The sequence below is a fragment of the Haliotis rubra genome, unplaced genomic scaffold, assembly GCF_003918875.1.
Source record: "Haliotis rubra isolate DU_JTF1 unplaced genomic scaffold, ASM391887v1 Scf334, whole genome shotgun sequence".
Lineage (NCBI taxonomy): Eukaryota > Metazoa > Mollusca > Gastropoda > Lepetellida > Haliotidae > Haliotis > Haliotis rubra.
In genome coordinates this window covers 278,121-305,330 of record NW_025767007.1, presented here as the reverse complement: position 1 = coordinate 305,330, position 27,210 = coordinate 278,121, and the positions used below count along the sequence as shown (strand labels likewise).

Genomic DNA, 27,210 nt, shown 5'->3' with positions numbered 1-27,210 from the left:
ATGATTATCTGTCCAGCTGACCTCTTAAAACCAGGTGATCACTTCACACCTCCACACACCAAGAGCTGCCTTGACCGAGTCTAAAGTAAGGTGAGGTTTCTCAAAGTGGCATAAATAATTCATTTATGTTAATTAGCCGATTCAGTTCCTCTGGGGATATATTTGATATATTTGAGAACAGCTGACACGTTAAACGTTTTTAATAATTACTACATCTAGTCAGAGAACTAGTCTAAAGCGACCCAAGCCTGTTTTGAGAGACGTCCATGCTTGTCGAAAGAGGCATCAGGCGGAACCGATGATGAGTTTCAATGGCTTGGTTGACACATGTCATCCCATTCCACTGTAGACCCGTGGTGGTCCGGGTTAGAATGAACCTTCAGTAACCCATGCTTGTCGTATGAGGCGACTAACGGGATCGGGTGGTCAGGCTCGCTGGCTTGGTTGACACATGTCATCCCATTCCACTGTAGACCCGTGGTGGTCCGGGTTAGAATGAACCTTCAGTAACCCATGCTTGTCGTATGAGGCGACTAACGGGATCGGGTGGTCAGGCTCGCTGGCTTGGTTGACACATGTCATCCCATTCCACTGTAGACCCGTGGTGGTCCGGGTTAGAATGAACCTTCAGTAACCCATGCTTGTCGTATGAGGCGACTAACGGGATCGGGTGGTCAGGCTCGCTGGCTTGGTTGACACATGTCATCCCATTCCACTGTAATGCGTAGATCCGTGGTGGTCCGGGTTAGAATGAACCTTCAGTAACCCATGCTTGTCGTATGAGGCGACTAACGGGATCGGGTGGTCAGGCTCGCTGGTCAGGTCTCGCTGGCTTAGGAACCTTCAGTAACCCACTTGTCGTATGCCATCGGTTCCCTGGCTTGGTTGACATTCGGTTCCCAATGCGCGTGGTGGTCCGGTTTAGATCGATACTCATGCTGTTGATCACAGGATTGTCTGGTCCAGACTCGATTATTTACAGACCGGAGCCATATAGCTGGAATATTGCTGAGTGCGGCGTAAAACTAAACTCACTCACTCACCTAATGCGTAGATCTATGCTCATGATGCAAATCACTGGTCCAGACTCAATTATTTCTGACCACCGTCATATGAGATGGAATAATGCTCTTATTGACATGGACTAACGTAAGTGAGTATGGTTTTACGCCGCTTTTAGCAATATCCCAGCAACATCACGTCGTAGAACACCAGAAATGGGCTTCACACCCATTGTCGACCCCGGATCTTCAGCGTGATGAGCGGACGCTTTAAAAACCATTAGGCTACCCCACCGCCCCCACATAGACTAACGCTTAGTCTCTGTATAAATATACATTTGGTTGTAACAAATAATCTCATTTACATTGAAAAGGAGCCCCGTTGAGATGGGAGATTCAGAACCTGAGGAAATCTAGACTTGCTTCATTTAGGGGCGTTATATATTGAGGGCTTTAGCAATGTAGAAAGGGCTGAGCTGAGGGGTGTGGTGAGGTGAAACTGGGTTTAACGTCGTGCTTGAGAATATTTCGCTCATATGACGACATGCATGCGTGTGTATGTGTATGTGCGGCTGCTTGTACTAGCCCAGGCTTAAGCTGGTTTTATAGTGCTAGCCCACTGAGATACCATGCCGCAATGAAGCATGAATATACCCTCACATTACAGACACATTATACTGACTCTGAGCCGACCAGTAGTTGTACCCATTAATGCCGAGCGCAAGTACCATATTTTAACGTCTTTTGGTATCGAACCCACGACCTTCCGCTCTCCGGGCGGACGCTCTAACCACTACACCACGGAGGCGGTCTGAGATGAAAATAATGTAGTTCGGTGATTATGATTGACAGACAGCCCCATGTTTAGAACTCCTTTGACTTCCATCCCCACCCGGGCACAATATGTCAAGCCCATTTCTGGTGTCCCCTCCGTGATATTGCTGGAATATGGTTAAAAGCGGCGTAAAACTAAACTCACTCACTCCATCCCCACCCGAGTCCCTACAACCCCTCCCAATCAGCATCCCCATTCTTCTCTTGCAATGACCAGCACACATTCCAGACACAATCTGGTTACCGACCCGCGTAATGCATTCGTGCAGATGCAAGTGTATCAAATCATGTTTTGACTAACACTAGATAGACTGACCTGGATCTCTAGTATTGTTTTAACACAAGTTGTCAGAACGGTGTGCAGTAGGTGACAGGCGGTCTTATCACAACGGTTAGCCATGTTGGCCCAACAAGTCGTGACAGAAGCTCACGATATGAGTGTACGGGAAGCGACTTATATACATTTGGTAACTAGGTTACCATGCCTCAGTCAGTATAACCTAGATAACACACGATTTGTCCCGTTTTAACCACCTATGACATTAATTGGTCCTTGAATCATAAAACCAATCGCTTCTTTTAAGCATATTTTACCCAGCCTCGAATATAAGACGAAACAAGTTTGGCCTGAACTCAAGTTCAGATGTATCCATCATACTAACGTGTAAGTGCGCAGTTGCCCCCCTTAGAAGCCCCAGGAATTTATGATAGTGGATTCGAAACCCTGATTCGTCCTGATAATGATTCTTGATTTGTACTCTCTGCTCTTGAGCTTCATCCAATATAACACACGAACGCACGAACGCACGCATGCATGCACAGAGGTAAGGTGTGTCAGTGGACAACGGCATCACTACCCATCGTGTGTATGTGTTGAGGAATCTTAGGCGAATATAATGGACACTTCAGACACTATGCTTACCAGTATGTGTTACTGGAAGGAGAAGCCAAAGAACTTGTTCCATCACAAGAAAAACCATATAGTTATTGTACTTGAGCGCGGTGGGGTAGCCTAATGGTTAAAGCGTTCGCCCGTCACGCCGAAGATCCGGGTTCGATTCCCCACATGGTTACAGTTTGTGAAGCCCGGAAATCTGTGATCGTGGGTTTGAAGGCCAGTAACTCTCTCTCTCTCCTCTCACACACACACACACACACACACACCCCAGCTTCCATATATGGTGGCCAAGACCACATTCTTGCCGAGCGGTTTCATCAAAATGGCGAACCGCTTGGTATAACGGAAATCCTGTTGAAAGGGGCATTGAACCCAACCCACCCTGTAGGAGTACGAGGTGAACTAATACGTGTATCTAAAACCAATAATACTTCATCAACCCAAACCCTAAACCTACATTCACTTGGGAAAGGGGGCACGGTTGGTCTAGTCGTCTCATTCACCGCAATTAGCTATACAGAGTAGCCTCCCTTGGGCAAACCAGAAACTTATCTTGTGAATCACAGCGGGCTTAAACCCAACTCACTCACATACCTAGGTAATGATTCCATATATGTAACTGCATGTTTTGAATCACAAATAAATTTAATCCAATTTTCAGATGGATGACCTGCAAATATTTGTGCTGTTCCTTGGGACCATTGCTATGACGTCATCACAGTGCCCCGACGCCCAACATCTGAAAGGCCCGGATGTGTGTAACAGATTAGGACCGCACCACTGGGATGTACTCGGGATACAGAGCAGGAGTTCCCAAGACCAAATGCAGGAGCTTGTTGAGGTGGTGCTTCAGGGCTTCGACTGTGAGCGAAGGATCAAGAATATACGATGCCCAGGGGTCAACTACACGTGCCAACAGGTGTGCCTACCATTGTTGTGTTTGTTAAACAACGGTCAGAATTGGTTTGCCAGTATAAGAGCGGCCTGTACTGCTATGCTGTGTAGTTTGTGTAAGATCTTAAATCGTAGGATGGAGTTTAACTATGAGGGGGCGGTGGGGTAGCCGAATGGTTAAAGCGTTGGCTCGTCACGCTGAAGACCCGGGTTCGATTCCCCACATGGGCACAATGTGTGAAGCCCATTTCTGGTGTCCCCCGCCGTGATGTTGCTGGAATATTGCTAAAAGCGGCGTAAAACCAACCAGACATTTTCAACGGGTCAGAAGTAAGAGACAATCCATTTGATTTTCGGCGACGGGATTGTGAGAAGACAAAAATAATGCCATATAAAATGCATAAAATATACAACGAATAAGACTGATTAAGAAATAAATTGCCCCCAAAATATGCTTGTTTCTAGATTCTAGTTTCTTCAACCCTCTACCCGCCGAATGTTAAATTATCAATATCCATTAAGGAACAGTCCTTTCATTGAACTGGTTCATTAAAATGATAATTGTATGTGGCATACATTCAAATTTAGGTCCTTTCATTGCACAGATACGGAACGAAATCCTGTCCAATAACTCGACGCTATGCACAGAACCCGACATCATGAAACGTCTCCTGGTGGTTTCTGTACAATTAGAAGATATCCTATGTTTTGACCGACCGCCTCAGCCCGCTCCACCGCCTCCCTGTCAACCGCCTCTCATGACGCACTTCCTGTACAAGGTGGCCTCTATGTGGAGACCGGAACTGATGCGCCACCGGATATGGAATGGATGTTCTGCGCATGTCGCTTTTGTCAAGAGGCGGAAGGTAGGAGCTGATCAACAAAAGAACGCAGGGCTCGTAAAGTCGAGTTATCCCCCTCAACAACGAAGCTGTCCGAAGCATATCTCCTAAACTATCGTGATAGCTTAACCAAACTTGGTTCACATGTCAACCATGATCCCTTGATGTACATTTTGGGGGTTAGACACAGATATGAATTTTATTTTATGCTGTTTCCATGGAAACATGACTTAGGCTGTGACTATGAGGATGTCATCTTGTCAAGCATGATCCATAGATGTGCCTTTGGGAGTTTAGACCCAGATATTAATTTTATTTTTGCGGTTTCCATGGAAACGTGACTTAGGCTGTGGCTATGAGGATGTCATTTTGTCCGGAGCAGGTGTCCTAAGCCAAACTATGAGGATGTCATCTTGTTGCATTTTAATGGCAACAAGTTAGGCTTCAACTGAATTTGGTGGTAGTGCTCCTTTCTGGAGCAGATCTTAAATACCTTTCAGTACTCTCCTTCCACTTTGCTATATACACTTCAGTATCTCTGTGTACATGGTGCCGATATTGCATAGGATTTAAGCCCAAGTAACTAGGAACCGTCTATACGCCGCAGGCATTCGTCAGATACAACTAGTTCGTGCAGTTAGGGCTGCGCAATATAACCGGTTTACCGGTATTTACCGGTTCAGACATGAAAACGATACGTATTGCCATACGCTGATCGAAAACCGGTATTTTGACTTGCATTCGGAAAACTTCGTAACACTCGGATATATGTTTCATTTGTGCCAAATATTATTCACATTTTTATTTTATCATGATTAAAAGTTGTTATTTTTAAAGCTCAATCAAACCTAGTGATTTTGTTGTGTTTTTGCTCTATAAATCAAGAATTAACTCGATTATAAGTAGTTATAAGTAGTAAAATACTTCCTGCAATATATTGCAATACATATCGCAATACATGCTTTCGCATCGCAATATATCGCAATATGAAACTTCTCTGCAGTACCCACCCCTACGTGCAGTCATTCTGATTGATCAGCTGCGGCATCAATGTCAGTGGTATGAAGGACACAGAGTATGGTCACAACAGCTGTATGTTACCTTGTATGTTGCAGTGCTCCCAATTCGCCAGCTCGAGGCAATCTCGGAATATGTGCCTATGTTTTGGAAATATAATCTCACATCTAATTCAAGGTAGGTAGTCTACAGAAAACGACACATTCTGGTACACTGACATTATTGACGTTGCTTCAGTTTCGATATTCACCGACAGAGTTTTGTTAGATATTCATAAATCACATCGCGGACAATTAATCTTTTCGAGCTGCGACATTTACAAGGCATCGTGATAACTGCCCTTGGCTCTTTTCATTAACACAGTACATAATTCCTTAACTCACGACAAAAATGCCTTTGGAGGTCTACACCTAGTGTCATGACATTCAAAAAAGGCAGTGGCGGATCCAGAGGAGGGTTCAGGGGTCCCCCCCATCCCCCTTGAAAATGACTGAAGACCACATTGAAGGTAATGTTTTGCAATGGCAGAGCCAAGGTGGGTGAAATCCCAACACCCAACACCCAACACCCAACCAGACCGGAGATACAGATGCACTGGATAATTGAAGATGATTGTGACATTAATTTTTACCAATGAACTCAAGATTCGGAATCAGGAGACACTAAAAGAAAGAGACCCAAAGAAAAATTCTAAACACTAATCAATAATACAAATCAAACAAACTGTAAAACCAAAGATATGAGCTTAAAAACACCGTTATTGCTTCCATGCTTACATATTCAGATATAATTTGAAACACAAAAGTTCAATATAAATTATTTTCTTTGTCATTTTGACCTACCACAATCTTCACGTAAAACCAGGAAATATACAAAACATGTGGTCTGACCATTCGCTGGTATATTCCAGGACACCGCATACTGACTGACCCAAGGCAGAAGTGTGACATCCAGTACACGGAAGACATTTTTAAGGTATTCGGGGACACGTCAGCAGAAGAGTCATACTTGTGGCGCTTGGGGAAAGATGGTAAGGACACGTGTCTAGCACTGCAAATGTACGTCGTTCTAGACAGTATCTCAGTTACCGTATATCACTTCATGCCAGCTCGGTGTGAATAGACATCCCGAAAGAGATGCAGGCTTTAGATTTGTACTACTTTGATGACACCTACTGGTGATCACATACCCAGAACAATAATAATGGAAAATGGAAAAGAACCGCCGAGCTTTGGGTTCTGACATGCCCAAGAACATTTTAATGGCAGTCGTGCGTTTGGATACCCGGTTATTTGACTACAAATATTTAATACACTGGATTATACTGCCACTATAGTTCATTTACATCATGACGTATCTAGAATATCATCTTGGAGATGACTTTATCTCCAGTTTCCTCCCTGACAAACTACACTGGAATCGCTAGAATCTGCTCAAACGCGAAGAATTTGGTAAAGAGTTGACGCAAGGGTACATTCAACTATATCGTGAACTTTCTCGTGATTATAAAATAGTGATGATAACAGGTGCTCGCGAAGGCAGTTCTAATTTATTTTATCATACGAATCGATCCTGATTGATACAACTACTATGTTTACAGGCCTGAGCTCGGTCCTCCAAAATCTGAGTAGCCCCTACCCACCTCTCAACCATACAGCTCCTCCCCACCATACCCTGCAGTTTCATCCGCACAACGTCGCTAACGTCATCCCCGTCGTGAGCCCGAGGAGCTTCAGCCACCCATCCCAAAGTCTGCTGATGTACCAGGTACCATGCAATTTGGCTGGAACACGCCCACACAGGCCTGGCCAGGAACCACAAAGAGGACCACAACCCCAACATGGACACGCCCCGGAACAAGACAGGGGAACACCACCCCCACAGAGACATGGTCAGGATCCGCCCAGAGGAACATTACCCCAACATGGACACGACCAGGAACCGCATAGAAAAACACCACCGCCACATGGACACGACCAGGAACCGCATAGAGGAACACCACCCCCACATGGACATCCCCAGGACCCACCAAGAGGACCAAACCATGCGATGTTACCAGAACCAAATGTTTGGGGTCCTGGTTTTGGGGCAGGTCATGGTGCCGCCGACAAAGGCAATTCACATGATCAATACGGATACCCTATTCACAACCCTTCCGGAATGATGCCCAAACATAATACACAACCGGTTCATGCTTGGAATGAACACGGACATCGCGAAACGACATCTCCTGCACCCACTGAAGGTCCTACTGCAACACCGGAGAAGAGTGGCTTGGAGTACAGTCATGTTACTCACACAGCAAGTCCTAATCACCGTCCTGGACATACTGGTTTTCAAGGACAGGGGCATGGAACAAAACATTTTTATGACAATACTAATTGGTTAGAGCATAAAATCCAAATCGCGACAACCTCAAAAAGTGGCAGCATCTTCCAACAAGGTTTCACAAGTTCCATTGCTGAATCTTCTTCTATCAGGGTGACAACCCTTCGTCCCGGTACAAAAACTATACCAGTCCAGAACGTCCCTGTGTCTGACGGCGCCATGAATGCAACACTTCCGGGAACAGACAAGTACAAGGAGAAGCCTAGATCCAAGAGGACCTGGATCATGTTGCCTTCAGACAGCCATCATTTCCTCCCGTCCTATCCCAACTACCATTCCCCTGACCATGTAAGTATGAAATTATAATCTTTCGCTTGTTTGCATATTTCTCTACGGAGCACCGGCATAATTTCAGCTATATAATGGCGTTTCTTATATAATTGAATCTTGAGTGAGTTGAGTTTTACGCCGCTTTAGAAATATGGGGACACCAGAAACGTCTTCACACATTGTACCCCTGTTGGGAATCGAACCCGGGTCTTCGGCGTGACGAGCGAAGGCTTTAACATCTTGGCTTTCCCACCGCCCCAATCGAGTCTTGATCAGACAAATGAATACAGTTATTACGTGATTTTCAAAATGGAAACGCAGAACCCATAAATCGGTTCGCATAGAACAAATTTGTGGAATCTATTAATGTGAATGAATGATCAGTAAACTATATTCAGACATACAGTTTTAGGTTCACAATCAAAAGGGCAATACGACTGATCATATAAGTGGCTCGCAGCAAAAGTAACAAGTCCTGAAATTAATGTTATGCACTCACGGATGTTTACAGTATTGTCACTGTTCACTGACATGAAATAGACCTTAAATCCAGAAGAGTGTTGACGTTGGGATTTCGGTGTCTCCAAATATGTAAGGAAACTGTACTATGGGCAAGTAAATTATAAGCTAGGCGGAAAGGCCCCTATGTACCTGTTTTATTGGTACCGGAGCCTTTTAAACTCTTTCATCCGAAAATTCAACATGACTGTCATGGTCGTATGTACATGGGCAATGGAAAGTTCAGACCGCTGTTAAATCCGGTCACGTCAGCAGATGGTATGTTTTGCTGGCAGTTCAGTCACTCGCTTCCAATTACAAAAATGTACATTTTCAACTGCTTCAACCTCCACTAATATTACATAATATTACACTAATATTACATATACAACATGATATTATTAGCTTCGATCTCCACTAATATTACATATACAACATGATATTATTAGCTTCGATCTCCACTAATATTACATATACAACATGATATTATTAGCTTCGATCTCCACTAATATTACGTATACAACATGATATTATTAGCTTCGATCTCCGCCATTATGGTCACACCGAGTCAGCCAAGTCGAAGTCGGAACCCCCGATCCAAACAGTCCCTTTCTACGACAAGCATATAGTTTGTTGTGGACTTGTTTCCAGATCCACAAAGCGTTCGTAGGGCTACGGCATTCGTAAGCCTATGATAAACTATAGAGTTACGACAGGTCGTAACGTTACGAACGCTTTGTTGATCGGGACCCAGGTCTAACCCTCAATGTATTCACGGGGAGAAGTGACCAATACTATTTTAGAAGTGTGACGTGGTTTACAGAATTTAAACAATATACGCACGGATTTCCTTTGGAGGTCAGAAACATGCGTCCATGCCTTTATGCCATGTGAGCATTTCTGTACCTCGCTCACAGATGTCTGTTATAACCGGAACACAGCGCTGTAAACATGGCGAATGATGTATCAGTAATGTTGAAGGTGTGGAACGCCTCAGTCCTGCTGGAGATGATGCTAGGGACGGCCAACAACTCCCTCACCATTCCTGACTTCTACGAGATGTGCCCAATACTTATCCACTATCTCCTGTTCGCCTTCAAATTGCCGGTTACACCCAACACCTCCTCCAACATCTCCAACACCTCCAACACCAGCTCCCACACCCAGACTCCAGCCACGACGGCAGAAGGTCAGTTTATTTAATGATCAGGGCCCCGTTCACCAAAGCCATTTTAGCGGTACGACTATCTGGTCCGTGTTAGACAATCGGAGACAAGACTGACGTGGTGCTAGGATTTGGTTTGTTTGCTGTTTAACGCCAAATTCAGCAATATTCCAGCTATATGGCGGCGGTCTGTAAATATCGAGTCTTGACCAGACAATCCAGTGATCAAGAGCATGAGCCTCGATCTACGCAACTGGGCTACGATGACATGTGTCAACCAAGTCAGCGAGCCCGACCACCCGATCCTGTTAGTCGCCTCTTACGACAAGCATTGGTTACTGAAGGCCAATTCTAACCCGGATCTTCACGGGTCCGTGGTGCTAGGAGATGGACTGTAGTGACTGATAAACCCATACAGGTGCCCGTGGTGAAAACGGAATCGTACAACGGACTCTACTCCGTTGATCAAGGAAAGGGCGTCTTCCTTTCGTGTATCTCCCCTTTTGATGATAATTTTCCATAATTTGACTTTGATCTTACCTGTTTTGTCCGTCCAGTTGTGACCACAGGTAAGCCATGCATGACATGAGCCTAACTCTTGAAGTCTTAAGGAGTTGGTCTATGATGTTTGTCATTATAACGCCGCGCAAAATTAACTTTGTAACGCCATGTACAGTCACCTTTGTTGTAACGCCTGATATCAGTAATCTTATGGATATGTAGCAACGAAGCCGTACCTATGCATCGGTTGATTGCCTACTTACTCAGACCAGTAGTAAAAGTTTAGCGGAACGATTACGCAGCTTATTCAAATGCTGTTTTAGAATGTAGCTAAGTAGTACGAAGTAGAGAGGACTTTACTAATCTTGGAACAATGCTTCGACTAAAGATCACACAGAACATTTTGTATTCCTTCTTGTCAGGTACTCGGGTATATGTTATACATCACATCACTCTCATACGAATTAGGGCCGTAGGGTAGCCTGGTGGTTGAGTTCGCCGAAGACGTTCGATTCCCCACATGGGTGCAATGCTGGAAACCCATCGGGTCCCCCAACATAATGTTGCTGGAACATTGCTAAAGCGGCGTAAAATCATATTCACTCACTCTCATCCAAACTCACAAATATAGTGCTCACATACAGTGTACTAATTACACTTCCGTTGTTTACAGTTATTTTCTTCTATGTTCACAAGTACATTGTGTGAAGCCCATTTCTGGTGTCCCCCGCTGGTGATATTGCTGGAATATTGCTAAAAGCGGCGTAAAATCAAACTCACTCACTCACTCACAAGTACATTGTAGTTTGTTTATATAATAAACTGAGATATATAATTATTCGTTTTTGTATGGTTTGTAAGTTACATGTATTGGACTGTGATAAAGTAAGCCCATGGAACAAATGTAAGTATATTTCAAAACACTTAAGTTCAATCTCCCGAGATGGTCCCAGCCAAGGTAACATATGTAATATTGAGGAACACTGGCCCGTATTTTTGGGTATTTAAACAACGTACCATCTAACTTGACCCCGGCACATGTAAGTTTCACGTGATGTTTCAATGGGTCTATTAACACCGGTATCACGTGATCGCTTGGTCAATTCATAACGCGGTCGACAGGTCTCAACACGGATATATCTCATAGACTTACACCAGAGTAGACAGAGGTTAGGTGAGACAAAGTAATGTGAAGTGTTTTGTCAGGGATGAAAGGTCATACATGTTTATTGTATAAGGACAAATTCGGTACCAAATGAATATGTCGGTTTACAGGGAATGTCGGATTAGAAGGAGTCCACTGTATTGGTGGAAGGTACTGTAGCTTACCTTTTGAAAGACATCGACACCAACTTGCAGAGAACTGGGTAAATGTGGCAGATACCCTTTGCAGCTAATAATGGTAAAAATAATTGGGTTTCCAAACTGAAGTACTTATTGTTTCGACTTGGATTTGGCTATATATGGGAGTCACAAACAATCACTAGTAAAGAATCCTTTATTGCGGAAGTTATGGCAAGATTAAAATGTTCGTTTGAACAGGACTGGCACTCCTCTGTTTTCAGCAGTTCTAAAACTAGAAATTATACCTTTGGAATGGAGTTATATCTCAAACGACTAACAATTGCAAAATTCTGCGTGGCCATGGCACACTTTCGTTGCAGTTCCCATGGAGTCAAAATAGAAACAGGCAGATATGTTAATACTCCTGTAAATAAAAGGCTGTACACTGTGTGTAATGAAGGCTACATCGAAGATGAGTATCATTTTTTGATGGTTTGTGTTCGGTATAAAACACTGCGTGAGAGGTATATATCTACTAAATTTATATCATACCCTACACATAATAAATTAGACATGCTTTTGGGATCAACTGATGTTAAAGTCGTTAGAAAGCTGGCCATGTATATCCATTATGCAAACTGTTTCAGAATAACCTGCTGATTAATTATTATTCTCTCTTTTTCTCTCTCTCTCTATATATTGTCATATACATTATATGCTGACTGATCACATGTATGTATGAACATGGGCCGGAGGCCTACATTCTTCATGAATAAAGATGTCGATAGAATTACCTTTTGAAAGAGTGCGTGAATGAGTTTAGTTTTACGCCGCCTTTAGCAACATTCCAGCAATAATCACGGAGGGGGGCATCAGAAATGGGCTTCACTCATTGTGCCCATGTGGGGAATTGAACCCTGGTCTTCGTTATGATGAGCGAACGCTTTAACCACTGTTCCCCTTTGAAAGAGCTGATGAGGTAAAATGGACTTCCTTCAAACTGTGTTCTTTGTTACGCCGATAAGAACATTATCTGAGTTAATACGTAAATGGATTTCAATATAACGTTATTTTATATATATACCGAGGGAAACAATTAAAGGGTCACAGGAAAATTCAAGCGTTCCTTTAATATTTTCCAGTTTTCATCACCAGCTTTGAATAGCGCTGTGGTGATGAAAACTGGAAAATTATAAAGGAACGCTTGAATTATCCTGTGATTCTTTATTTGTTTCTCTCGGTATACATTAGCATGGGTATTTACAACCGTCGTCGCCAGCGCCCATTTTTGCACATATGTAACTTTATGCACATGTCGATACATATACCGACTCACAATATCTGTCACAAGCTACCTCCCGTGATAGGGTTGAAATGGTGTTGTCAATGGTGTTTTCACTAAGTAGCCCAAATGATTAGATAGCACGACATGACCTTCATATCATACCAAGAGTACCGACTCTGAGACTTACGACTGCCCTACATTCCTCGGTGTCCATGGCATGATATCATGACCGCCTTTCGGGCCATTGTAATCCCGTATCCCAGGGCACGGTCGGTGGTCGTACTTCAGTAGGGACCTACATTCGTAAGACCTCCAGGGACAAGCTTGCCACACGGTCAACAAACGAGAAGATTGCTTGTTGCGACGTGAATCCATATCAAAGAACGGTTCTAGTAGGGCAGAGGTTTTACTGCTTTATCTGGGAGATTATCATCAGTTCATGATATGAGTATATTTTTCAGATTTGCTGTTTTTTTCATAGTGTTAGATCCGAAATTATTTCATTTGAAAACCTGAGATTATGAAAAAGATGCTTGATAAGAGTTTAAACTGGACGCAGTCACATTTAACAACGTTTTTCAACAAATCACATTGATCCATCTTTGGTATGTTTACCCAGAAGGCGTTTTGCAAGATATATCCTGGAACTGAAACGTGGATGTAATACCGCAAAGGTTAGAATCTTTGTTACTTGGTACCAAAATTATGTCAGATTCAACCAGAGGAAGAGTCGAGTCACGACGTTCCCATTTCCCAATGGCAGGATGCGGGTGTGGCGCAGAAGAGGGGAACGTCACTCAGAGCTTTGTGTGCGTAGGGTGGACCGAAATGGGATTTTTGGAGACTTTTGTGCCAGTGGTCGATCTAAACTGACTGTCGGTGAAGGGAATCTTACTGCCATGCTGCCATACAAGTTTTGAACCCAGTTCTTCTGCGATTCATATACTGAATCAAAAAAGAAACTTCACAAAATGTAATTTGAAAAATAATGAATATTTTTTCTCTGATGATACATCTATGTATCCGAAATGGGATCCCTAAAAACGTTAGCAAAACCCACTCAAACCGATCCATTCGTCGTGCAAATGACGTTAGTGCCAAATCAGGTTCTGCACGTGCAGTCGATCACGTGATCTTCGCATCGAAGTTTTCTTCATATGCACGTGTTTGCATTGGTCACAAGAATTGAAAAAACACTTTTATACCACAGTTCTAACGGTACTTGAAATGCCACGATTGTCAAATGTGCAACGTGAACGTGCCGTTGGCATGTTGCAAGCGGCAAGATCAGCTATTGACGTCGCAAGAGCAATGGGATGCAGCCGTCGTACTGTGTATGACTTGCGAGGTCGTCTACAACAAACTGGCACCACTTCTGATCGCCCAAGGTCGGGTCGTCCACTTGTGATGTCACGAGCAGAAGACCGTCAAATCGTCCTACGTCACCTACGTGACAGATTTCTGCCGGCTACACGAACCAGGGCTGAGATGTTTAGAGGTCGACTGTCCTCAAAGACCATTCGAAATCGGTTGTGGGCTGCCAATCTCCATTCTCGACGCCCATATCGTGGGCCAATATTGACGCCGTTCCATCAACGTCAACGTCTGCTGTGGGCCCAACGTCACCTCCGATGGACCCAGAGAGACTGGAATCGAGTCGTCTTTAGCGATGAATCCAGGTTTACCCTCAGATTCGCGGACGGCAGGCATAGAGTCTGGAGACGACGTCGTGAACGGTATGCCCAATGCTGTGTACAAGAAGTCGACAGATTCGGGGGCGGAAGTTGCATGGTGTGGGGTGCTTTCTGTGGGAACAACCGTTCCCGACTTCTGGTCATCCGTGGAAACCTCACAGCTGCTGCTTACCGCGACCAGGTGCTCACCCCCTGAACTCGTTCCTTTCATGGCGGCTCATGGCCCAGGTCTACAGTTCCAGCATGATAATGCTCGGCCGCATACCGCGATGTTGACACGAAATTTCCTTCAAAAAGCTGGAATCAACGTCATGGACTGGCCATCGAGGTCCCCTGACCTTAATCCAATAGAGCACGTTTGGGATGCACTTGGGAGAAGGCTTCGTGTTCTTAGGAACCAACCTCAGAATTTGCAGGAACTTGGCGTTGCCTTGCAAGAGCAATGGCGCAGAATCCCCAACCACGTGTTCACAAGCATCAGGCAGTCGATGAGGAGACGGTGTTTGGCAGTGGTGAATGCGCGGGGCGGCCATACACGATATTGAACTGAGAAATTTCTCATTTTTATTCTTGTGACTTGACATTCTGTATACCCATGTTTTGGAACGGCGGTGTAGCCTAATGGAACTGATTATGGCACTGCCAGTGTATCGAGTACATCACACAGATCTCAGCAATGAAATGATAACAATTTAACCATCTTACCATCCTTTGTTCTTTTATAGTGCCCTGAAGAAAGAATGTGAAGTTTCTTTTTTTGACTCAGTATATATGGTCCTGGACTGGCATTTCAACATGACAACAACACGACTCATACTGCTGCTCTGACGCGCCACGTCTTACGTAACGCCGGTGTTGATGTCATGGACTGGCCTTCCCGTTCCCACACTTTGAACCCGATCTAACATTTGGGATGAGCTGGGAAGACGAGGGCGACATCAGATGAATTAACCCCAGGCCTTACAAGAACTTTGGCAAGCACTCGTTGACCAATTGCGACGACGTCCGGTTAGAATTTTCGGAAAGGTTCTTCGGCGCGTGATAAGACGTTGCCGCCACGGTCGTCCCTCATTATTGACCTTTTCTGTTTCAACAGTTATATCAGTGAGAAGTTCTCTTTCGGGGTCATGGAACGTGATGCATTACCTTTCCAATAACATGATAGTGCAACCCACTTTTCATCGTCTGTATCGTCACGTAGATGATAGCAGTATGGTACACATCTATTATATAATAATGCACACCCTAGGACCATTGTTTGATGCATCTGAGGTGAGGTGAAATTGGGTTTTACGTCGTGCTTGAGAATATTTCGCTCATATGACGACGTGCATGCGTGTGTATGTGTTTGTGCGGCTGCTTGTACTAGCCCAGACTGAAGCTGGTTTTATAGTGCTAGCCCACTGAGATCCATGCCGCAGTGAAGCATGAATACCCCCCACATTATACTGACTCCGAGCCGACCAGTCCTTGTTGTAACAATTAATGCCGAGCGCCAGGCAGGGACCAAGAAGTACCATATTTTAAAGTCTTTTGGTATGACGCGGTCGGGGATCGAACCCGCGACCTTCCGCTCTCCGGGTGGACGCTCTAACCACTACACCACGGAGGCGGTCTTAATGCATCTGAACAGGTGTAAAAACAATAATTCAATAATGATGAGTAGATGCAGGAACCACCAGGACTATACGAAGTAAAAACATGTACACCATGTATCATTGAAAGAAATCAAACTATATCAGTACTGTAGGCGACGCTTTGTCTACTAGGGAGTTCAATTCTTGACACTAACTCCAAAAATCATCAGGAAAAGACCCCAAGCTCCTCATTCTCTTCCCACAGAGGTTACTCCTGTCATATCTTCCTACGTAACCTCTGTTCTAATACGTCCCTTTCATGGTGTGAGCGTTCAAGACTCGTGATTGGAGGCAATCAGATTTAGTTGTGCAATCAGCGACGTTGTTTCAAAAAGTGATCATTCGCAAGGCCTCGGTAATTTCCGTATGCTTCGAGAAAAACTAAATTTCTTCCCCTGCGCGATGCGCAAACGTTTCTTCTAGACAGAACTCAGTCATGTTATGGCGGATCAGTGGCGTCTCCATCACCCTCGTTGACAACGGACAAGCTTGCCATTAAACGTCTTGTGTGTAACATCAACACAATTCCCAGGCAGATGGGGGATATTTGTGGCCCAGCATTTGCTTGTGTTAGTCAAGTTGAATCTAAGTCGATGTAACACGTGTTCTGATTGGATAGAAAGAAGGGAGATAATTCATGTTGCGATCTTTTGCCGCTAGGGGATTTTACGAGAACCGGGAAATATGGCCGTATTAGAACAGAGGTTCGTAGGAAGATATGACAAGTAACCTCTGTGGGAAAAGAATGCAAGCTCCTGTGTTTAAAACTAAAAAGAACCCGGAAAGATTCCAACTTAAGCAACTTTCACAGACAAAGCTTCTGTGAATTTCAGCAGCTGCCAAACGTTTCCTTTCCCGAAGGGGCGGTGGGGTAGCCTAGTGGTCAAAGCGTGGGCTCGTCACGCCGAAGACCCGGGTTCGAATCCCCACATGGGTACAATGTGTGAAGCCAATTTCTGGTGTCCCCCGCCGTTATGTTGCTGGAATATTGCTAAAAGCGGCGTAAAACCAAACTCAGTCAGTCAGTCCTTTCCCGAAGACCATTCCATCCACGTTGTACATATAGAGCAACGTCTTGTGATTTACAGCTGATGATATAGATTATAATACCTGTGGTATAAGTCATCATACTACTCACTTCCCTATTGTTGTCACCATTATCGTATCAGATCTAGGCACCCGATAACATTGCCTGGTTTGAAACGAGGCTTTAAAAGATTACCGCCGTGAAAAGAGGCAGTCCCCACCCTATCAAGCACATGCCGTTGCTAAATAGAGGGACTACAATCTGACCCATCGACTCCATACCTCAACTGAAATATGTCCTTGGTATCTTTACCAAACCCGGCCGACGTATTATCATAGTAAACACCGCTCGCACAGGGGTGCAGGAACACAACGTGTCAGGACAATACACACTAGCCGTGTTAGTCTGTGTTTAGGCAGTTCATAGGTGCGAGTCTGCCTTGACCTGTGTCCAAACGTTCCAGCAGGGGTTCCACCGTTTTGGCCAGTGTTCATAGGAGCGAGTCTGCCTTGACCTGTGTCCAAACGTGCTAGCAGGGGTTCCACCGTTTTGGCCAGTGTTCATAGGAGCGAGTCTGCCTTGACCTGTGTCCAAACGTGCTAGCAGGGGTTCCACCGTTTTGGCCAGTATTCATAGGAGCGAGTCTGCCTTGACCTGTGTCCAAACGTGCTAGCAGGGGTTCCACCGTTTTGGCCAGTATTCATAGGAGCGAGTCTGCCTTGACCTGTGTCCATACGTGCAAGCCGGTTCCACCGTTTTGGCCAGTGTTCATAGGAGCGAGTCTGCCTTGACCTGTGTCCATACGTGCTAGCCGGTTCCACCGTTTTGGCCAGTGTTCATAGATGCGAGTCTGCCTTGACCTGTGTCCATACGTGCTAGCCGGTTCCACCGTTTTGGCCAGTGTTCATAGATGCGAGTCTGCCTTGACCTGTGTCCAAACGTGCTAGCCGGTTCCACCGTTTAGCGAGTGTTAGCCTGTGTTTAGACTGTTCATCTGTGCCAGTGCGTTGACCTGTGTCCAAACGTGCTAGCCGGTTCCACCGTTTTGGCCAGAGTTAGCCTATGTTCTCCTGTGCCAGTCATCCTGTGTAGCAGTATTCGCCGGAGTAAATCGAGTAAATCTAAACGGGACAGTGTAAACCGGTGTTCATCCGTGTAAGCCTGTGTTCATCCGAGTCAACGTTTCCGTAGACTGTGTTCATCAATGGTAGCGCTTCCGTAGCCTTGTTCATCCTAGTTAGCGTTTCCGTACCGGACAGTTTCCATAGACTCTGTCCATCCGTGTAAGCCTGTGTTCATCCGAGTCAGCGTTTCCGCACACTGTGTTCATCAGTGGCAGCGTTCCCGTACACTGTGTTCATCCGAGTGAGCGTTCCCGTAGTCTGTGATCATCCGTGGCAGCGTTTCCGTACCAGACAGTTTCCATAGACTGTGTTTACCCCAGTTAGCGTTACCGCACCGGACAGTTTTCGCCCGTGTTCATCCGTGTCTGCACCTGTTCAGCCGTGTCATCATCACTCCACGACCATGGAAACTGTGCCCGTCTTCACAAACAACACTCAACGGTCTGCCACGACTGCCATGGGTTTGTAAAACCTTTTCTATACTTTCTGGACTCGACTTATGACAGGATGGGTTTTAGAGGAGGCAGTACCCGCAATAACATTACGACGGCACAGAATTAATGTTGAAATATCCACCCATTGTCTATTTGCACAAAAAGGTCGTATGTCAAGATTTTTATTGTGAACTCGATTCAAAGTTGTTTCATTTAAAAACGGTTTTTGACTTGAGTTCCCCATTGTGATATTGCTGGAATATTGCGAAAAGTGACGTAAAGCCTTACTAGTTCTCTTGACTTGAGTGTTCAATCGAAACTGCGTTACGAAACTTGTCCCTATACCTCAAAGAGGTTTTAATACTACATTTGTTGTAAGTCTCGTTCTTCGTAAAAACGTACGAGGGTCTAAGCGATTTTATATCGCTTTGAATAGCATATCCAAGGATGTCTTATAGTTTCGTCATTGATTCTGCTTTTGTATTGGCCATGGTATACTTCGATTAGGCAGAGATCTATAAACTGAATAGAAATCAAATGTAACTTAGTGCACTATAAACTAATTAAATACCATTGTGTTAGGGCTCTGAAGTATTCCAACAATGGTCGGGTCCAGGTGTAGATGAACTCGAGTGTGGCAGACAAGAGGAGATAACCCACGCCTTCATCCGTCACACCTCCCTCCTTTTCTTTAACCCACAAGAAGATTCGTTCCCGTAGACTAACATCTAGTCTCTGAAAATAACATGCTTTGTAGAAGAAATGGTTCCTAAAAACAAACGCAACAACCTGGAGAAGACATTCAACCGCTCATGCAACAGTCTGACTTTTCTGACTAGATGTAGACACCAATACCTGAACCCTAAAGTTTTAACACCTCGGCATCTATTGCCATAAAGATGCTGTCAATCCTTAAAACTTCTTCTTGTTCGTCAAACCAGCTTCTAAATGCCACTTAAAGAAGTATAACTTTGCAGGATTGTGATATTGAGAAAGCACTATAAGTACTTCACGGGTTTGTGTAGGCTTCGTTCCTCTATCCAAAGGAATATGCAGTATACAAAAACTCGTATAGACGAGGGGTAGATTATGTGATTGATGTTTCAACACAAATACTTCCTTCATCTAATAATAAAAATACGTATAAGCTTAATGAATATTCGTTAAAGTTATTTAACGTGAACATTTATGTGTTATGAAGAAGACCTGATGTTATTCATACTTCATTTGTGTTGCGAGAACCTTATCGACTGTACATCTAATGCCTATAGACGGGCATGGACAACCCGAGCTTTTATCATGTCCCACAGATGATTTCAGGTTAGGCTTGTGTTTGCACACGTTTTGTTCAATGTCTCGCAAAGAACAATATCTAAGGCAGATAACTCCCTCGAATAAACCATTTGATAACTTCATTTAGCGATAAGTTAGCAGTAAGTGAGTGAGTTGTGTTTACGGCCGCTTTTGATCAGTTGTTTTACGCTTTTATAACGTCATTTTGATTGACTTTTCAATTGAAATTTATATGTACCTTTGACATTGTTATCGTACTTATCAACTGGGATAATATTTTGACAATGCACAGTTTCTTTATGTGGCTAGTATATTTGTCAGTCAGTGAGTAAAGGTTTGTCTTCACCAGACGAAGTTTCCAAACAAGGGAAGACAACTGTGTTCCCCTGACGTTAAACAGACCCATCTTGCCTATTGCAACTGGCTACCAACCACTTTTGAATTGTACCCAGAAACATGGATCTAAATGTAATGTACTTTAAATAGATGATTACCTCTGTGCACTATGCTATTCTCAAGTCTTATGTCTCAAGTGTCATGTTTGCGTTGCTAGAGATGGTATATACTTTCAATATGAAAACAAATCTATATCTCTGATGTTACCTTGGAAAGTGGGTAGCACAGTGGTTAAAGCGTTAGCTCGACTCAAGAAAGACTACTGTTGGTGACCTCGCTGCTAACGCTATTTGCCTTGTCTTGTTATACTGTTGCGGGAGGTGGGCTAGCCCAGTGGTTAAAGCGTTCGTTCGTCACGCCGAAGGCTCGGGTTCGATTCCCCAAACGGGACAGTGTGTGAAGCCCATTTCTGGTGTCCCCAGCTGTGATATTGCTGGAATGTTGCTAAAGGCGGCGTAAAAACATACTCACTCTTAAACTGTTACATTACTCCACTCCTGACCCTATTGGTCTTGTCTTGCAGTGTATGGTTACAGCAGCTTGGCAGTGTTCATCATCACACTCTGTTCCCTTGTGGGCGTCCTGTTCGTCAAGATGTCCAAGGGCAAAACCGGAAATTACGTCATGGCGTCCATGTTGGCTCTGGCTGTCGGGAACCTTTGTGGGGATGCCGTCTTACATTTAGTCCCCGAGGTAGGACTTTTTTTTTGGGGAGTTCGGCATGTTTGATTGTTTTATAGACAAGTGGAGAATTTGTTAACAGTACATGGTCGTCTCCTATAAACATGCACAGGATTCACGATAGTTCATCATAGAAACTGGGGCCAATTATTTATATTTCTCAAGCCTCATTTAAACAAGGCCCGTTTATATTTTAATTTTGACCCACATATGTGAAATTTAGGTTCAGCAGATAAACCATTGTTTCGTGTTGTTGTTTTTACATGTGATTAAATATGTACAGGTAATTGGCGAGGAAGGAACGGACACTGACGGCGATGGTCACTTCACGAATGAAGTAATGTTGCTTGGCAACTCTGACATCGATATGAATAGCGTAAAGATGATGTTGATGTTGGCCTCCATCTATCTGTTCTTCCTGCTGGAGATGATTATGAGCGTCTACCACAAACACGACGTCACGTCACGATCGTCTACAACAAACACGACATCGTCACAGAGTGAGTGTGTGATGATAGTCTACCACAAACACGACAACGGACGACGGTGAGTGTATCAAGATCGTCTACAACAAACACGTCACGGAGACGACGGTGAGTGTGTGATGATAGTCTACCACAAACACGACCACGTCACGGAGACGACGGTGAGTGTGTGATGATAGTCTACCACAAACACGACCACGTCACGGAGACGACGGTGATAATGATAGTCTACCACAAACACGATAGTCTACCACAAACACGACCACGTCACGGAGACGACGGTGAGTGTATCAAGATCGTCTACAACAAACACGACCATCGTCACGATGATAGTCTACCACAAACACGACCACGTCACGGAGACGACGGTGAGTGTGTGCTGATAGTCTACCACAAACACGACCACGTCACCGAGACGTCTGTGATCACTTACAGCTGGTAAAAGGGGGGCGATTTCAGTTAATATACATTTTATACTATGGTGAGTGAGTGGACATAGTGAGCACTAACTGGTTCTACATGCAGTCAGAAAATACCCCGATCCCCGGTCAATCAAACCATTGTTGACATTACCAGCCACAACTACCAAGATGGTTTGCTTGGTTGTTGCTTAACGCCAGACTCAGGAATAGTCCAGCTATCCGTTAATAATCGAGTCTGGACCAGACAATCCTGTGATCAACAGCATGAGCATTGACCACGCAATTGGGATACGATGGCATGTGTCAACGACGTCAGCGAGTCTGACCACCCGAATCCGTTAGTCGCCTCTTACGACAAGCAAGGGTTGGTGAAGACCAATTCAAACCCGGATCTTCACGGGTAACTACGAAGACGGGATATGATCGGAAGGTATTCCTGGGTGTACCAATATCTCTGACATTGACTAGTTGCTGTAGTATTATGTCAGCTGATTGGAACACCATTTATATATGTTATCACATGAAGCTATTCACAGTACTGATGCAATAACGCACCAGACCCCAAGAGCAAGAACTTAAGGTTTCTCGGCTTCTTGGAGTAATGGATTTGTCACAAACTCGAAAAAACTCTTCCACTCGGAATTACTGATTATGCGGGGCGGTGGGGTAGCCTAGTGGTTAAAGCGTTCGCTCGTCACGCCGAAGACCCGGGTTCGATTCCCCACATGGGTACAGGGTGTGAACACCATTTTCTGGTGTCCCCCGCCGTCATATTGCTGGAATATTGCTAAAAGCGGTCTTAAACTAAACTCACTCACTCACTGATTATGTCTCTCTCATATATTGTTTAAATTCTTAAGGGGTCATAGTGTAATTAGATCTACTAGGAAACGGAGTCTAGAGCTACGCAATACTGTGTACATCGTACACACTTGTACCTGCCATGTAGGACGTGAAGGATTATGTTAACACCTAAGGGAGACACAGATGTATTGTTTGCAGATCGTTATTCCCGAGTCACAGATTCCAAAGAAGAAGACGTTGACCCGTGTTGTGCCCGGAAGTACTGCCCACTTGACCCCTAGCAACTCCACAACGGTTAGTACTACCGAACTTCCTGCTCGCCCATCCTCGGTACACAGGGCCATATAGTCCACTTGTCAGTAGCATCAACTTTCTTCCTTTCTTCGCCAAGTATTTGTTACCAGGGCCAATATTCTTGTAACATCCTAGCCCAGAACTTCAAGAGGCTCGGTTCTGGACATTGCCTCTCAGACAAAATGTTTTACAATAAATTTAAAGGCCATCATGAAAACGGTCATGGTTCAGGGTCTACCTTTATTTCAGGAAACTATAATGATTAATACAAGACAATTCTTATGGATAACAACTTCTTGATTTATTTTACACAACGTCTCTGGGCTAGTTCTTGCCCCTTCGTCATCTGGATGACCTGACGAAGGGCAAGAACTAGCCAAGAAACGTATTACTACACCAACTTCTAAATGCCTTTGAAGAATTTTATAATGATTAGTGTTGTAGATTATCACTTAACCTGTTACCACAATCTTCTGTCAGCTGGGTTTGGAGTTAGAAAAGTGAAACCAATGACAATCAAAGACAACACATCTTAACCGTTGTGTATTTCATTCTTGAGAAACTTAAAAAGTATATGCCCGCGCGGACAATGGAGACTAGATCATAAAGCCTAGTCAGCCATAACTGATATTTACTTTACACACATAACACCTTGCATAATGTAAATGACGGTGAGTTTCATGATTAAATTCTCTTTCCAAGTCCAGACGACACTTTCAGGTGGTCGGTATTTACCAATATAGCTCAACTTAAGCATTGTTATTCCCTTTAGCCATCCATGGAGGTGGCCATTCCGTCTTCCATAGATTCTTTAAACTCCCTCCCGAGTGTTCCCGAAGAGAATGAGGGTCCTGAAGAAGAGGTCCAGATCACAATCCAGAAGCAAGACAACCTCCTTGGTAAGTAGCTTCGTTCGTCGGTCTTCCAAATTAAAAGGTGACAGTGTCTAAATGCTCGACATACATGCATAATTCAAAGGTAGGCTAGAGGAATAGGCTGTCCCGAAATAGTTCACAGAGAGACATACAGACATCACGCACGCACGCACGCACGCACGCACGCACGCACGCACATATTGAATTTGAAACTGATTTTGGACTGAATGATCAGAGCAGTGATGTTAATCATGATGAAAGTATATGATCGTTATGATTACTGAATGGTCTGAGCTCTGTTCAGTAAGGTGTGCAAGAGCATTTCTTTCCTCAACATTAATCAGCTCAGAAATATTTATACCGGACCTTGTCTTACGGCAGCCCCCATGACGTTAGCGTGGATGGTTATAGTGGGCGACTCCATACACAACTTCGCCGACGGTTTGGAGATAGGAGCAACATTCAGTGATGGCTTGGCGTCTGGTCTTTCCACGTCGCTGGCGGTGTTCTGTCACGAGCTGCCACATGAACTGGGTGGGTACCGTTATTTACGACCCTTAAGGGGATAACGTCATTAAACGTCGTAATTTCCAAATTATTTCACGGTTGTCAGTTGTGGCTACTACTTATTAATGCCATTCCCGCGTGAACGGTGTCAAAGCAAACATCTTGTCATTGCACCAGTGGCATGCACGAAAGCAGAATAGCTATAAACCATATATGATATATATGTTTGATAGGAGACAGCAAGTATAGAATTGATTTGACTTATCACATGAATCGGAGAAATGTTCCTTTATTTTTATGAGGCATTGGGATAAGCTGTGTGATTGAAGGTTTCTGAAACGCTGAAGACCCGGGTATAGGAGTCACCCTTCATGGATCCATTTCAGGGTCCCTCAGTCGTATAAAATGGAATTTGACTTAAAGCGGCGTAAAAACCCATACATATCTGCAACTTTATGGACTAGACGTTGGGGTGGTGGGATAGCCTGTGGTTAAAGCGTCCGCTCGTCACGCTGAAGACCCGGGTTCGATTCCCCACATGGGTACAATGTGTAAAGCCCATTTCTGGTGTCCCCCGTCATGCTATTACTGGAATATTGCTAAAAGCGGCGTAAAACTAATGCAGCTTTATGGACAAGACGCATGAACAAGAAGTAGCGCTGAAAAATCCCTACTATCATGATGTAGTTGACTTCTATCGAGTTTCAAGTTTTAGTTACATCATCAGACTTCATGAAACACTGTCAGATGTATACAAACCGTCTTGGGTTTTGTCGCTATTTAGGGCGACGGTTATCCTGATGGTGTACGCGTAGGCCCGTTCTGCTATACGCACAGTTCGATTCCCGAGCATATGTTTGTCCATTGCAATATTATAGAGATGGTTTTAAACGGCAAAGCAGTTGCGAAAATTCAGTAATCAAGTACAAGGCATGCCTCAAAGGTAAACAACATAAGTTTTCTATCATTAATCCATAAACACCCATCATCATATTGTTGTTACAGGGGACTTTGCAGTGTTGATATCAACAGGCATGCCAGTCAAACGGGCCCTGATTCTGAACTTCGTGTCAGGTTTAACAGCGTTTATTGGACTGTACATTGGCATAGTATCTGGTCAGCACAGTGATGTCCGACAACTCATCTTCAGTATTGGGGCCGGCATGTTTATATATGTGGCGCTGGCCAATCTGGTAAGTCCACCTTACTATGAGTAGCTTCAGGGTACAGGGCTCATCTGTTTTATTACGTAACGTTTGTTTGTTTAAATCCGGGTTAGAATTGGTCTTCAGCAACCCATGCTTGTCGTGAGATCGGGTGGTAAGGCTCGCTGAATTGGTTGACATAGGTAATATCAAAGCCAAATCATGGATAATAAAAGGGGAGATACACGGAAAGGAAGACGCCCTTCCCATGATCAACGGAAATCTCAGTTCATATTAGGGCACCGACTTCATCACAGGCACTAGAGCCCATCTACTAGAACCATGTCCCGTGAAGGTCCGGGTTAGAATTGGTCTTCAGCAACCCATGCTTGTCGTAACATGCGACTAACGGGATCAGGTGGTCAGGCTCGCTGACCTGGTTGACACATGTCATCGTATCCCAATTTCGTAGATTGATGCTTATGATGTTTATGATCACTGGATTGTCTGGTCCAGACTCATTTATTTATAGACTGCCGCCATATAGCTGGAATATTGCCGAATGCGGCGTTAAACAGCAGACAAACCAAATAACGCAGAATCCCAACAGGAGAAACGACCATGGTATTCGGGATTCTGTTTACATACAAAATCTGACTGACAAACTTGCAGACGGAACATTTACTTTGTAATTGCAGGTACCAGAACTGATGAAATATTTTGAGCGGACAAGAAACTGGAAGATGTTTCTATGTCAACACGTGGGTCTTCTCGCTGGATACTCGGTCATGGTGCTCATTGCTATCTTTGAGGATGAAATTTCTTTGTAACACAAAATAATACGACTTACAAAGACTTTTGGACAAACGCAACAACAAAGTCAGTGGCAGATGCGCTGATGCTAGATGAAGTGATCGAGCAAATATCCAAATACTGAAACATCTCAAATATTAAGTGACGTTTCTTCGTCACATTGAAAATCCCTCGTACTACACCCCCCAATTACAGTTTGTTTACCAACTTTTGCCCAAGTAATTACTATAAGCAAATAAATATAGTACGATAATGCTAATAAAAGCGACAAATCTCTTTACATAATATTCAGAAATACGTGACAAAGTCAGAGTCGATTATACGGTGTTTATGAATCACTATCAAATAGTGAGGATGACAGATATTCACTTAAAGGTGAGCGTACCCTGCCTCGACGTGGCTCCCGTCACAGACACATGCACAGCCTAGTCAACGATACCGGAACAGAAGTTATAAGTCAAAACAGGGAATTACTATTTGTGTCTGGTGCCTCAAATATGGAAATGTTGTCTTAATGTCACCACTGAACATTTTGAAAGCCTTACAGATGCTTTGATCAATCAACCTCTGAGCAGGAGTCGAATGACGGTCTTTGAAGTCTGATTTGACCCCAAAACTTGTGACACAAAAACATCAAAGGCCCAGCTCTATGACCAGCTCCATTCTTGACATTGAAAGTAGAAGTTTGTCTTGTCATAAGTC

The 27,210-nt window shown here is 44.1% G+C and overlaps 1 protein-coding gene across 1 annotated transcript; it reads left to right on the top strand.

The window, feature by feature from the left end:
* Positions 1-29: 29 nt before the first annotated feature.
* On the top strand, positions 30-26,970 carry LOC124284321. The gene is made up of 15 exons (XM_046720401.1): positions 30-85; positions 3,395-3,652; positions 4,233-4,493; positions 5,585-5,663; positions 6,397-6,516; positions 7,087-8,162; positions 9,624-9,831; positions 21,006-21,175; positions 21,447-21,620; positions 21,739-21,756; positions 23,073-23,168; positions 23,941-24,067; positions 24,425-24,577; positions 25,556-25,743; positions 26,394-26,970. Exons 2-15 carry the CDS (start codon positions 3,395-3,397, stop codon positions 26,523-26,525), a joined length of 3,060 nt encoding a protein of 1,019 aa, XP_046576357.1. The 5' UTR covers positions 30-85; the 3' UTR covers positions 26,526-26,970.
* Positions 26,971-27,210: the final 240 nt, after the last annotated feature.